The sequence below is a fragment of the Haemorhous mexicanus genome, chromosome 3, assembly GCF_027477595.1.
Source record: "Haemorhous mexicanus isolate bHaeMex1 chromosome 3, bHaeMex1.pri, whole genome shotgun sequence".
Classification (NCBI taxonomy): domain Eukaryota; kingdom Metazoa; phylum Chordata; class Aves; order Passeriformes; family Fringillidae; genus Haemorhous; species Haemorhous mexicanus.
Window position 1 is genome coordinate 81,748,128 of NC_082343.1, and position 15,448 is coordinate 81,763,575.

The window sequence follows — 15,448 nt, forward strand, 5'->3', positions numbered from 1 at the left end:
AGTTTTGGGGTTTTTTTGTGTAGTTTCTTCTTTTCTTTCTAATTTCCTGTAATTTTCCTTTATATATTAACAAACACCCTTCATTTCCTTTCCTCATAAGCTGGTCCTCTCAATTTTCTGTAATTTTTTAAATATGGAAAATAAGGGTGAGGAATGTTAGGGCCTCCTTACAGAAAATGCCACATTTTGAGGACACAGGCAAACCTAGAGGCCATAACCTCACCTTTAGTTCTTTCTTCATTTCAGTTGTGGCATCCAGCTTTTCTGTTTAATCCCACTCTTTTTGCAAAGGAGCAAAAGTTTTAACAATTCAAAATGAATCAATTTATAATTTACCTGCAGAAGGAAGTGGCTATGGCCATTCCTAAAACCAATTAGGATTGCCCTGAAACTGATACTATACAGAAAGACAGGATGTCAAAGAAGTTTAAAGAAGTTTTCATAAATTTTCCTGATTACAGTTCCATTGAAAGTGCCAAAAATATTCTTTCATGAGTATCCTTACCTCTGAATTAATAACTTTAATCAGGAAGAAAATGTGATAAACAGTCTTAGTTAACACAGAAAGTTGACGACATCTCTCTAGATACACTTGAATAGAAGGCTCTACCCTTTGCTGCAGTTTACTCCAGAAAAGAGTCAGTTCCCTAGAACAAGAGAACAATATTTCAGGGCCATCAATGCAACCACTACTCTTATAACAAGAAATGCAAGGCTAAGAACAGTTTCCATTTTGTATTTGGAAAAGGAAAAAGCCTGAAATTTATTTATTTATTTACACCTTATCTTTTATTAAAATACCCACACTATTAAGTATCTAAATTTCAAAATTATGACAATGGCTCAATTCCAGAAGGGCAGTTCAGAATAAAACCTGTATTACCACAATTTATGCTACATAATTTACTGATTATGTGGCCTTGGAAAAAAGAAGTTTTGCCCAGTAGTCTACTATTCAAAGACTGGAACTGTATTCTTCTGAACTCGTAGTAATTACTAAGACCTACAGAAGATTAGCTTTTCTCTCTTTTCTCTCTTTCTTCTAAAGCTACTCTGCTTTAAGAGCTGAATGTGACTGTGATTTAGCAAGAAATTAGCCCCCAAAGCCAAACAGTATTACAGTATCTACATTATCTTATTTGTTGATTCCTCCTCAGGTGCAAAGAGCCAAGAGTACCTAGTACCTTGTGGAATGCTGTATCACCCAAAACTTTAGCAGAATCTCTTAAAGCAAAATCCTGCATTAGCAGTTTTCTCCTCCTGCTGCACATAAAACAGAGATGCACAGAGAAAGCAAATTCTTCACGAATTATACAGGTTTGCTAGTTAACAGAAGGAAATTAAAACCTTAACAGCTCAAATATCTGCCAATAAAGACCAGTTACTTGTTCCCACATTAATGAAAGCAAGCCCTAAACAATAAGTATCTTCATCTAGCTTATTATGGTGGTTATAGCAGTAGTAAAGAGCTTCTTCCTTTCTAAGTTTGTTAGAAAAAGAAACACTGTGTTATTACAGGACAGAAAGAACAGTACTTACTCATTAAATGCTGACATAATGCTGACCAGTTGCCTGTAGTTATTAAATTTCTTATTTCTATGGAAAAATTATTAACCAGCTATTGGTATTTGCCTCATCATACAGACACCCTTCAAATTCCTGTAATGGATGCTTATCTTGCAAAATACATTTCTTTTCTTTTTTAGCTTTCTAAGAGTCTTATCTCCTTTCTGTTTAGGTCACAGATTTTATCAAGCTAAACAAAGTTAACTTACGGTTTATGTATCTTCCCCAGACTAAGTTTTTGTTCTTAGATACAAAACAAGATTCAAACTCACCAGGCACAGTACATCTCCCCTTGCTGCAGCTGGCGAGATAGAAATGCTGCACATAGAATTAGAGCACTTTTTTCATCTCCATCAGATTCCAGGTTACAGATCATTTCTAGTGCATCTTTACAATCTACTTCTGCAATCTAGAAGAGAAGAAAGAGAAGAACAAGACTCAGAAAGTGGTTGCATTTTCAAACACACAGTCACATTAGCCTTTGCAAGACAAAAATTCAGAACTTTAATCTAACAGTCAGGTAGAGATGAGCTTGAAAGCAAATCAGTATATTTCTAGACAGTATCAAAACTCATTATGCCACCAGAAGAACTGTCTTATTAGAGTGAACATAAACTTTTTTCTCAGACATGACTTATTTGTATCTAGTGTCCCAGTCACCTAAGAATTTTAAAGTATATTAATTATTCATATATATCACATACATGTGGTAATAGTGATATGAAGACATGACTTTAAATTGCAGCTTAACACAAAAAAGGAAATTACTTGTAATTCTAATCCAGTTTACTTCTCACTGATATAACTACTGCTTTAATACAATGAGCTGGATGGTTAATGAATCTGAGGTTTAACATGACTGTTCTAGTACTTTTTAAAAAATCAAAGATATGAAGAAAAGGAAAGCTGTACAGTAAGAAGCAGGTCATCTGAACGCTGTTCTAGAAGAACGCTACAGTCTGTACAATATAAATTATTTGTTGAGTACCAATGGAAGTACTTAGTTTTATGGCAAATCAAAGGAAAAATCACAGCTGCCCAATACTACTAGACAGCTAGATCAGTACTGAATCAGTGCACTTGCTGTAACAACTACTGTCTAATTTGGTTCTTTGCAGACTGGTTTGATTACATCAATTAGTGCATCTGGCAGGACATGCTGGTATTTATTCTTTGACACCAGCAGCTGAAGAATAGCTTGACTATGACAACAGCACTGTTGGAAGTCTCTCTTGAGAAATCACAAGACCACCCAAAGCAAGAAACAGAAGTGCTCACCCAAACACCCAGCTGGTCCGGCACTCTGGGTAAGGCGGCAGCACAGCTGGATTGGGCACCACGGTATCCAGCAATCAAACTACAATTTTGAATAGTACAACTACTTATTTTCACACCTCTAAATTGACACTTTGTAAATATACTAACAGCCCTTCACTGAATGTCACTGGAGGTTTAATAACCTCAAAGTAATCTTCTAGAGAAAACTGCATTTCTTAACATGGAACAGTATTAATGTAATAGCAATTTAGACTGAAGGTCTGCTTTGCTCAGTGCCCCATCTCAGACAGGGTCTACCAATGAAAAGCTTAGAGAAGAATATAGCAAACTGAACTCATAATAAGGAAACTTTCATCATTAAAAGCTTTTCCAGCCTGTCACACTTAATAAGGGATCCTGTTTCTAACAAAGGTTTGTACATCAAGTTTGTCAGTCTAGCATTTCACATACTGCAGATCTGAATTCTTCACATTATTGAAGGAAACTATTAGGAAACCATGCTGAAAGCTTGCTTAAATGATACTTTCCTACCTGTCTGAATGGATATAAAAATTTCCACACCAATAATATACTTTTTTGCACCTTTTTTACTATTTTCTTGCTGATCTCACGCTACAAAAATGACTGTCCTTCTCAGTTTCTAAGTCCACCCTGACATGTTAAAGCTTATCTGCCTTCTCATGGTAAGCTATCATCTTTCCAAAATGGTTAGCAATACTGCAAGCAGTTAGCTGAAGCTGCTACTCTAAGCAATCCAAAGCTCAGATATACCTGTATTAGGTTCTCTCTGATAACCAGTATGAACTTATCTGTACATTATGGCATCCAAAGAAACAAGGCCAACCCATTCCTTTTGTCCAGGGGATTCACGGTTCATTCACTGAACCAGCCCATTCTGTGTTGGGGCTGAGTAATGAAGGAAGGAAGCCTGTTTACAGGGTCATAAATTTTAAGTTCCATTGCATGTCTCCAGCAAACAAAGGTAAGATTGCACAGCCCTGTCACAGCCCCTCCTGAGCCTGTTCTGACTGGGTCTGCAGCAGCCGGAGCTGGGAGGAGAGCAAGACTGATCCAACTCTACTGAGTATCTGAAGAACACGCTCAGTGAGAAGCTGTCATCTTAGAATTTCATCTGTATCTAGGGCAGGAAAGTTTTCCAGCTCTAATCAGTGCACAACTCTTATCCCTTTAGGTTCAATTGCAATATGCTTAATATTTAACATAAAAAGATGACAGCAACAAAAAGACAGGAGAGACACTGGCAGACAAGAAAAGTGACATTTGCAGTTCGTTTTCCTTCAAGAAGGAAAAAGGCTTAGCTAAAACTTTGGAGTGGGATGAGAAATGAAGATGCCACCTGAAAGAATGCAAAAGAGCAAAGCTGTCATCTCCTCTCTGACTTTTGTATTTAAATTAGAAGGATTTTATACTACAAACCAGATCAAAGATCTGATTTCACCTTCAATTGCATCCAGGAATTTGGGTGAAGTTACATTTATTCTCTGAACTGCAAGCGGGATCTAAAGGGCCCCATTCTATGTACTAGGTATACACAAATAGGAATATAGTTCAAATAATAAGAGTAGGAAAAGTATTAACTTCACTTTACTAAGGAGGTCTGAGGCAGAGTTTTAATATACTTCAAGCAAAATCAAGCACAGAGCTACGGCACAGCCAGAAAATGCCCATTAATGACCTAATAATACACTTCCATGAGAGTTTTGAGTCACTACTACCCAGCTTAAAAGTGACTTGAATGAAAATAAATACCAAAAATATTTTATAACATATTTTAAAAGAAAAACCTATTCTATAGAACACCAGCTTATGATTAGTGACTTTACTATCATTAAAGAAATAAGTCTAAGAAAAAAAATTCTTTATATTTACTTACTTCTTCCATTAGCCTTTCATTTGGTGATCCTGAACAAAGACAGACCAGGTAGGTTTGCTTGAAATTGCCTTTCACACTGATTTCTGGATGGTCAGAGCAGAGTTTTGCCAGTGCAGTAGCTTGCGTTAATTGCTTTGTTTTCATTAGGTGCTTAATACGCATATCCAGCAGGACAGGGCCTTCTGACACCAAAAATTCATTCACTTAAAAAAAAAAAAAAAAGCCAAAATATTATATGCATGTTACAGAGTTAACAGACTGCATTTACACATCGTGGTTGACCCCTAAAATTTACAACAATCAAAACAGATACAAAAGATACAAAGCAAAGATGAGGGAAAAGCTTCTCAGTGAACTGCACTTCTTTATCATAACGATTCCCTGTCACAGACCTTTTATATACTTGCAGGTTTTAATTCATTCTAATTTCTTGGCTAAACAGCTGCACACCAAACAGACTGAGAGACCATATAAATATTAAAATATTTAGATACCATTTAATTATAGTTCTACAGAAAGACATCACTCTCATATCCTTTGTACGCTTCTGCTATGCCTTTGCTAATGTTGCCTTTTAAAGATCTTGCTATTGAAGGATATATGTGACAAGTACAAAAGTTTCTGAACCTGTTTTTATTGGTGTGAAATGTTTCATATTATACACCCACAGAATACTGTCAAACAGTTCATGGTTCTTCAACCAAAGAAGTTTTCTTATTTGAAAAAAGAGGCATATCTTGCGTACATTTGACTGTGCATAGTCTAAAACTCAAAAGACACAGGTACTGAACTAGATTTTTCAAACATGCTCCCACCAGAACTAAACTCTGTAGTCTACACTAACAACCCAACTCGAGGTGCCTCAATGGAAGGCATAAGAATTCTACAAAAAGGGGGAACACAGGTTAATGTTCCAAATCTTAAATATTCATCTCAGGTCTCATCCAGATCTTCCAAGATGAAAATTGTTTCAGCTTTGAAGCATGAGGTTTAGTACTACCTCTAGAACACTTTAAGTCGTTTATTAAAACTAGACACATAGACAATCAATTTTCTCTAATCCTTTTGACATCATCCCCTCCCTGTTTTCACAAGGTAGGTATATACTGCATTAAAAACCCCTTGGTTTTCAATTGCCCTCACTTCAATTTCATAACACATTCTCACATCTTTAAAACCAGCAGACTTTTTCTACTGATTTTTGATTCTTTTGTGAAAACCAGCACATTCATGATATGCTTTCAGTATTAGGAGTAAAATCTTGATAATTTCTGAATGAGATTTTTTCCAGCCTTTGAGTAGTCCCAAAGCCTTCTGGCCATCTGCAGTGCTCACTTTCTGACACATTTTGACAAGAACTTTCATCATATACCTTCTAATTTCCTCATCCTGAATTTCACCGAAAGCATGTTGCCCATTCACTTGATTTGTATTTTCTTCACTTTTCAACTATTTGATGAAATAAGTACTTTCAACATGTAAAAAAATTAATTCTCTCTGTAATATTTGAACTAGAAAAATATGAAACATGGTTTACCTAAAAAAAAAAAAAGCTCACCTCATTCTTTGCTTCTTCCCATACTATTTAGTTTGATTCACTACTGTCTTCATTTCAAGATTTCTCCTTCTAGCTGCTTATATGGAACATTACTTGAAGTCCATCTTGAAATCAGAATCAGGTCAACGGTTTTCTTTACCACTTTAATGCACAAGACTTTCAGGCAGAAAATGTTGCCTTTTGCAGAAATTGGGCCTGTTAAACCCCATCATTATCTTTCAGGCATTTTCAGATTTATGGTTGAATTATCATTTCAACCAACTTCTCAGTTATTTGTCCATACCCTTGTACCCTGTAACAAACGATCAGCAATGGCTAACTGATGTGTAAGAATATTCAAATCATATGAGCTCCTTCTTCCTTTCCCCATGACAATGAAGCTATGACCAGATTTGTGTTTATGTAGGAACAAAGGAAAACCAGAGCACACTAACAGACAATGGGTAGACAGTAAACATTTTTTGTATTTATTAGGGGACATTCTAAGCAACAGATAAATGTTCCTTTAATGTCATTACCAATTCATTATAAAAGACATTCACACTACTGCCAACCCACAAATGACCCTGTGACTAAGCACATTCAACAGCCTAACCTTGCTCTTCCTCTACCAGGTACCAATAATCCCTTCGCCCACAACGCTTAGTCCTGGATAGTCCGCCTGGAATAACATTGGAACATTTTACCTTATTTCTGTAACAAGATACAGGAAGACCTTAGACTTTAAGATATATTGGTAATCCAAGACGTTTCACTCTGATTTATTACTATAATTGTTGCATTTAATATTGTAAACATTACATTCTATCTGCTAGTTTTCAGTAATCCCCTTCCTTTAGCATTTACTGCTTCAGCCAGCCTAGCCTGCATAAGCATCAGCACATTTTCTGTTATCTTCTCAAAAAGACACAGGAAGACCTCAGGGTTACCAGTTACATATTAGCTCTTAAGCCTTTATTCTAATCCCAGTGATTATTACCATTATGTTTAACATCTGAAAGCTCATTCAAAACATGAATTTTAATACATTTGTTTTGTAACTTAACTAAAGCTGACATATTAAGACAAAAACCAGTGCTGGGGTTACAGGACCAAGTTTATGGTGGGGAACAGTCTTAAGGATAAGATTTTGAGGTTACTGAGGAAGGTTCTGCTTATTTTTTAAATATTTGATTAACATATTTTATCGTACAATGTCAATTTCAAAAGTTATTGTGGACAAATTGCTAGCCTACCATAACAATAGTAATTTATAAAAATGCTTTGAGACACAAGTGCTTTCCCTATTTCTTTATCTCAGCTTATGAGATTTCTACCTTTGCCCTTCCTATTCTCTCCCCAATGCTGCTGGTGGGGGAATGAGAGAGTGGCTGAGTGGGGCTTGGCTGCTGGCTGGGGTTGATCCACAACACCTCCTTAGTCATCTTCAAGCATTAGTCCACATGTGCATTCACACTATGGGTGACTCTGAACTGACTTGGTGCTTCCCATATCTACCAGGAGCTGGGACTCCGAATCCTTCATGCAAACATCTCAGCACAATCCTGCTGAGTGCAGCATCAATCCTGGTTGCTTCTGTGGTGGCACAGTGTCTAGAGCAAGGGTAAAAGAAGTTCCAGATGGCTGCCTTGAGTATAACCAGGATGAAAACACATCTTTCTCCTCTCTAAACTAAGGCTGCTGTTATCATTCAACTTCTGGTGACAGGTGCTCTAATTACTGAAAACAGATCCACATTGGCTGTTACATTCTGCCTGCTATCTACCTTGACAATCTCTGGATAGTGATGGTTTTATCCAGATCCTCTTTTCAGTAAGATATTCTTTAGATGCCTCCCTACTACATTTAAACTTATGAAAAATTCAAGAACCTAACTCTTGGCATCCAGGTTTAAATCTCTAAGGATAATTAGGATTAGATACCAAAAAAGCAGCAGCAGCAGCCTAGCTTTTCATAAGGTTATCAAAGATCCTTTTCCTCTAGACACTTCCTCCACTCACCCTCAGTATCAGCTGAGGAGATACCAATGACAGATTTGAAGGATTATACCATCACTACATGAAAATGATAACCCCGAGGATGGAAATGCAGGTTCATGCTAAAGAGCACAAGCCACACTGACAGAAATTGAGGATGGACGTGCAGTGTTTTAATGTTGCATAGGCTATAACATAACCTTAAACACTTTGGTGTACTTCAGTTTTCAGTCTTTGGCACACTGAGCAATAAGGCTGCACGGACAGCCACATGACTTCAGAAAACCTAATTTTCTATTGCTATTAATTCAGATCAGTTTCAATTCTAGATTAATATCAGTCCTGATCTCACATTAAGCTATCTGGTAGTTCAGAAGGAGGCAGGCCAGTATGACAAAAGACCCACTATGATGTGAGAAAATTAAGACAACATTACTAAGGTTTCCTTCCGTAACCAATTAATGAAGTGGAGAAACATCGAAAATTCCTCTCTCCAAATACAAAGCTTCTTGTCTATCATCTGCAACCTTGAGAAAAAAAGAAGTCATGCAGGTGAAACCTGAAGTAATAGCAGGTCCAGTCACCATGCAAATGCAATGCAATGCAATGTCTGATAGCAGTGCAGGACCTGCTCCCATGGTACTCTTACAAGACATTCCTTAAAAATGTTAAAGTTAGCGCTCCTGAAGTCCATGGTCACAATCTTACTTGCTGCCCTGTGTCCTCCTCATCCAATATTGAGCTCATGAGCAAGTTCTTAAAAAGACTCAAAAACAAGGCAATTAAATATTAATTAAACCTCTCTCTGAAGTGTGGTTGAGAGGAAGATAGTGAAGGAGTACTCTGTAGGACTCTGAGGACTACATACAAATCCAAAGTCTACATAAGGTGTATAATAAGTAATTAAAAGAAGTAACAAAATGCAAATCTTGAGGAAGAGTATGCCCAACTTCTGAAAAAAAATTGAAAATCACATTATACATTTACTGGACTTATCCAAGGGAGCTGTGGTAATTCGAATAAAAGGAGATCCAACTTATTTTCTAAAAGCACTAAAAGAAGCCCATCAAAATCCCTAAAGATACCAAGCTCTCTTGGCAGTAAAAAGAAGAGCCTTGTACAGATAAATTATCAGTTAATGGAAAAAGAAAAAAAAACACCCAAACAAACTCTCAGTGGGTTTCTGTAGGATCTGTATCAGGGACAGCATATGTCCAGCACTTTTATAAACATTTGGAAAAGGGCAGAGAACCATGACAAAATATGCTGAAAAAAATCAGGGTAGTAAAAACATGCCAACAGTCCATAATACAGCATAACAGATAAAATTTTGATAAAATCCCCAAACTTATTTTCATGGAGAAAAAAAAGACAAGTCTAACTGTACACACGAGCATGATAGGGGAAAATCCTAACACTGAAATAGGTACTAGTCCTCAAGAAAATGTCTTGTTTAGTTCTGATTTAAGAAAACATTGAACCAATGTTCAGTCAAGAAGCAAGGCTAATGTTATGAAAGCAATATTATTATCAAATATTATGAAAGGAATGCTGAAGGAAGCAGAAAATCATACTGACTGCTGAATAAACCTTTAGTTCCCCATACAAGGAATGGGACAGTAAAGTTGGAAGACATGTAAGACACTACAGAAGAGAGAAGATGAGCTATGATAGCAGTCTATCAAATCAGGTCTTGTGATACATTCATTAAAAGATGTGAGAATAGTTAACTTGTAAACAGATAGAAAATATAACATGCAATAAGCAGCCACCAGGCTAAAAGGAGACAGACACTAAGAGGAACTACTTCACGTTATGTAAGAACTGTGCGACTTTGCCACAGATGCTTGCTTATGTGTGATGCTTTATACAGATTCTAAAACCATTTAAGAATCAAAAAAACAATTAAGATTTATTCACACAAGGATACCACTACTGAATTGCAAAGACCAAAACAAAAATAACATATCAGGGCACTATCCTTGTAAGCCTCTGCTGAGGATATACTCTTCCCTATGCAACTACTGTTAGCCATTCTCAGCACTCAGGTCTAAATGAATCTTCAGTAAAGGTCCTCTTGGCATTTCATCACTGAGTAAACAACATTCTCATTTAAAAAAATAGATGCAGTTTTATTTTTTTTGGGTTTATGTCAAATAATTTTGCATATTAGTATTGAACTTACCCCATTGCAAATTAGCCTTTCACATGGCTTATAAAGAAAATAGCAAGAGAATTTGAGGCATGATTATGTTTTATGCAAAATACCAACATTAATTTATTTGTATGTTACCATGAACATATTATCTTAATAGTTCAGAAAACGCTACATGCATATTTATTTATACAGTTTATAAATTACCACAATCTATACTGAACAAAAAACTTCCATCAATCATAATATTTCAATGTCCCATAAAATTGAAGTAAATAACTTAAAATTTTACCTTTATCTGGGTCCAACTGCTCCTGGGACAGAATACCACACAATACTGGGTTCTTCCACACTCCCTTCTCTTGTGTAAGTGTTGTTAAAATGTGCAGTTCCTGGCTGCCATTTTCCATCAAGTTTTTATGAGCCACCTGAATAATACATTTTACAAAACAAGATATTGTTTTAAACAGACATAAATAATGTGTCTTTCATACTCCTTTATACCTTTTGTTATCACATTAACACCTTACCAGATAGAGAGTTCAATGTATAACAAAACAGTCTTAACATTCAGCCTATATAGGTTTTACTTCTGCCTGTGTTGCCTAAGATATAAGCTGAGAAACCAAAACAACTGAGTGCTTCAAACTCACCTTGAGATTTATTAACAGGGCTACTTCTGAAATTTCTGAAACTAAATTTTGAAATAGGCCTCTCTTTTAAAAATGGATGAACAATTTCTCTAGTCCACGTATTGTTCTGGTACCAGGTGCCTAAACTTTATCTTCTCGAACTGTTCAGCAGCTCAATTTCTATGTACTGGAGACAGCAAAAAAAAAAATTTTTATAATGTCAAAGGACGTTAGCTGTTAAGATCTCACTGCATAGTTCTGTGCAAATATGATGAAACAGGCTGGAGTCTTAAAATCAATTAAAATATCTTCCATGGCACTTGTATACTAGAACAAATTCTATGAGCAGATGTACATTTGGGAGCAAAACAAATACCTGCAAAAATCTGTGGCTTAAGTAGCAACACACAGTTTACACTGGTCCTTAAAAAAAAACAGCCAAGAAATTATTTTTCTTTACTTTTCCATCTGCTCTCAAGGCTGTGGAACCCCTCAGCACCAAACACATCTCTTCAGAATTGATTTATATAAGGCAATTGCTAGTCAAAATTCACTCTAAAATAATCAGCCTTTCATCTTCCTATGTTATTTATGCTCAGAATGCTGAGGTAACTGTATCTGGTCTTTTCATTATTATTCTTTTCTCCCCCTCCTCCTTTCTTTTTTTTAAAAAACTGTAGGCTGGACCTCCCACTACATATTTCTGATAAATACTGAGAAGCAGAACTTGTTCCAACACCCTCCTTTAATGCAGTGCTCAAACCTTAACCAGCTAGTGCCCTGTGAGAGATTTAAAACCCCTCAGTATCAGCTGGCCTTTCATTCATAAATTTCAAACATACAACCATATATAGTAAAGAATTACTTACATGATAATATTTCATTTCTAATAATCAACTATATTTTAAAACAGGTATTTTATTTCAATAATCTGTAGCTATTTTTTTTCAACAGCTGCTGCATGCAGACAAATGATATTATTTTCAGCAATTACTGCAGAGTATGAAGGATTTCCAGCTGAAGGCCTTGCTCCTTACATACTTAATATACCTAGGTTTCCAAATCATTCTGAAAAGCTATTCAGTCTTTATTTTATGAACTCAACTCACCTGTACAAAAGCCTGAAATTCTTCCCATTTATTTTCAGGTAAGTCCAGAGGCAGACACAGTAGAAGTTCAATACAGCTTCTGGAAGTCAAAAAGGAATATTATTTGAGGAAATTTTTGATGTTGAAATTGTATAATCAACAATTCCTTATTCTAATGTCAAAATAGTTGTTTGAAACACCAGCCACAAAACAGTTTGCTTCCCTGAACACATGAAGAAAATGAGGCCATGAACACTCCTGCAGAAACTGTAAAAGCAAGCTCTCTAAAAGACCATTTAAAAAAAAATCATTGAATCCAGCTCTGTAAAAGCCTGTGCAAACTGATGCACTTTCAGACTGTATGCAGATCAATAATAGCAAAGTCTTTCAAGCCAGGAATCTTGGTTTGTCCTAGGTCAGGAATCCTTCTTGCCTTAATTCCAGCAACCAGATATTCTCCCTTACATACAGCATCCACCACGAGGAAGGTAGGTGCTGAGAACTGGACTGGGAAAACATTTAGGCAATTAAAAGTTAATACCACACAGACTGGTTTCAGTAACCAAAGAACCATACTCACAGTGCTAAACGTTCAAGCACAAAGGCTACATTTTCACACTCAGAGGTAAGGTAAGGTCGTGCTTTAACGTAACTTCGGATAGCCACCGTGTACACCTCCAACAGAGGCAGAGGATCTTCTGATGTCTTCCACTTTTCTGCATATTCCAACAAAGTCTATTTAGGAAAAAGAAAAAAACAATACAAAAATCAGGAACAAATATAAGTTTAAAATTTTAAATTTCTCACTAGTAGATCTCCTTAATATGAATTACATATTCTCAAAGCATGCTTTTTGCCTTAAAATTTACTGTTTCATTAACAACTGACACTTAAGACTCCACACATAATCATTCTCTGATCATATAAAAACGTTATGACTGACACTTCCTCCCTGTGGTAACATCATATGATTCATTTTACATTCCTATTTTCCAAATACAGAAGCCTGAAGAGCATATCATAGTAAAGGGACTAAAAACTCATTTTTAGACATTCATCTCTACAGTTCAACTTCTAAAGCAAGTAAATTTGAAAGTATTGGTTTTTACTTTAACTTTTCTACTTCCAGGAACAGTTTTGCTTTTCCCCTGCCTTGCCACCTTGAAGATACAGGTATCTTCAGGACATTGCTTTTTACTTTTTTATTCCTCTGAAAGGAATATGTTCTATGCATTTTAAAGATAGCATTTGTACATCAAAAACTCATTAGTAAAAAAACTGTTTTCCTACTTGCCACATGAATATCTACAAATCGTGATTTCAAACTACAACTCATGGAAGTGATGAAATAAACATCATCAACTAAAGTGCAGAAGACTTCTATTTATTTCAGTCAATGCCAGAGGACTCAGACACACATGTAGGCAAAGGATCCAGTCAACATCCCAACCACATCCCCCATGGATCTCTGCTATCATGCCTAGGGTAACTTGATGGATTGCAAACTAATCCCTACACCATGGCAGGTTGCATGGAGTCTGTCCCATTACAATGACCAGTTTTGCTGTTTGCTTCTGGAGGGATGTAAACACACAGAAAGCTGAGAGTAAGAGAGATCAGTTTTGGCTGTCTGATGCCCTGCCGAAAGCAGGGTCATTATGATGTATGGTTTGGAGGAATATATTGATGGAGCTGCGTGTATCCTGAAGAACAGAGACTCCACAGCCTTTATGGGCAACCTGTTTCTGAGTGTTTAGAATTCTATTTATTAGGATATTCCTCCACAGTACCTAGAGAAGCAGTCCCACAGGTTCTCAACAGAGGGATTAATCCCCACCAAACTGGTGCAAGCACAGCTGAGTGTGTAGCAGGTGCTCAGTCAGGGCACAGTGGAGCTGCTCAGGAAAAGAGCTGGGCCGCTGCCCCAGAGCTGGTCCCAAGCCTCTTCTGGTGCATGGGGCTACGCTCCCTCCCATCCCCCAGCGTTGTGCTCACCTTAGCCAAAGTACATGTCAGTGCATTTCGCCTGAATGCTGAGCTCCCTCCCAACAGTCTCTCTGACCTCTCTCTTACCTTGCTTGCTCGCACCAAATCACTATCATCCACAAAACTGCTAAAGAAGATGTGCTCTGTCCCTTCATTCAGTAACGAATAAAGAAGTTAAGAGACTTTTTGCTCCAGTATTGAGCTTTGACAGGAAGCACAAGTAGCTGGCTGCCATCTGGACTTTGTACGACTAAGTGTTGAGGACCCACACTTCAGGCAGCGAACTATTTAATAGATTTGTTTCTAAGAATACTATGGGAGATGAAATACTACGACCTGCTGATGTCTGGCAGAAAAACATCTGCCATTATCCCCTTGTCTGCAGAACCACCCACTTCACAGAAGGAAATCAGGTTTGTCTGTGTGAAAGCATGTTACAGAGCTCATTCTGTCAAGGACATTTAGCAAAAATCACAGCTCTTCTTTTTCATAAAGTCTGCTGTAATTAAACAAATTTTGACAACATTGTTTCAATTCCGACAGTTTGTTCTGGCAAAAAAAAAAAAAAAATCAGAGCCCTCCAAGCAACAAAGTTCTTTTGCTACAGAGTTCCACACACACCTGAATAAGAAACAGAATGCAGTGGTTCTCAACTCATTTAACATCAAATATTGAAAATTTGTTTAGTTTCTAACATATCAGTGCAACTATCTAAAAGGACTTGCTCTTGTTTGGGATACAATGCAACTCAAATGATAAAATGGAACTTGGTGCAAGTTTATGTATCAGAAAGTAAGAAAACCAATGTTAAATACTGTAGAAATGCAAGCCATCATATTAAAAAAACAAGACAAAACAAAACTAGGTTTATTCCTGTCTTCAAATCTAGCTTAGCTAAAAAGCTGAGCTTAAGTTAAATTCAGCATTGTCTATGTTATCTGTCTTTACTGACTTAACCAGTGGTAACATTAAGAACATACTTAAAATTCTTACATTTTAATATGCAAACAAATCCTCTCAATAAAAAATGTCAACTATACTGAACTGAAACAGAAATCTGTTTCATGTGGTCATTTGCAATTACAATACCATCACCACGTTATATATTGTTCACCCAAAACAAAGACACAAAGGTATCTCATTCAAGGACATAACAGGTAAGGATTATGCAAGTTTTGGCAAACTGCTTCACTAAAGCCTGGTTTGGTTTTAAATGAGATCTTACTACACAATCAATATGTAAAGAAGTTACATAGTCTATCTCTCTCCTGCAGCAGAAGATGCTTCTGAGTGTCTAGTGCTTCCTACTGTAACC

At 36.6% G+C, this 15,448-nt stretch overlaps 1 protein-coding gene across 3 annotated transcripts in view; it reads right to left on the minus strand.

Annotated features, from left to right (window-relative positions):
- Positions 1 to 15,448, minus strand: part of ZNF292 (zinc finger protein 292) — a 48,506-nt gene that overhangs the window by 9,332 nt on the left and 23,726 nt on the right. Inside the window, exons 2-7 of one of the 3 annotated variants that reach the window (XM_059842500.1) lie at positions 12,728 to 12,882; positions 12,169 to 12,247; positions 10,720 to 10,855; positions 4,739 to 4,941; positions 1,839 to 1,975; positions 506 to 647 (exon numbers count right to left, since the gene is read on the minus strand). In XM_059842500.1, coding sequence (XP_059698483.1) covers positions 506 to 647; positions 1,839 to 1,975; positions 4,739 to 4,941; positions 10,720 to 10,855; positions 12,169 to 12,247; positions 12,728 to 12,882 — 852 coding nt within the window. Of the gene's footprint in view, positions 1 to 505; positions 648 to 1,838; positions 1,976 to 2,844; positions 2,924 to 4,738; positions 4,942 to 10,719; positions 10,856 to 11,080; positions 11,217 to 12,168; positions 12,248 to 12,727; positions 12,883 to 15,448 lie in introns of those variants that run through there. The other 2 variants (XM_059842501.1, XM_059842502.1) reach the window with 2 other exon arrangements.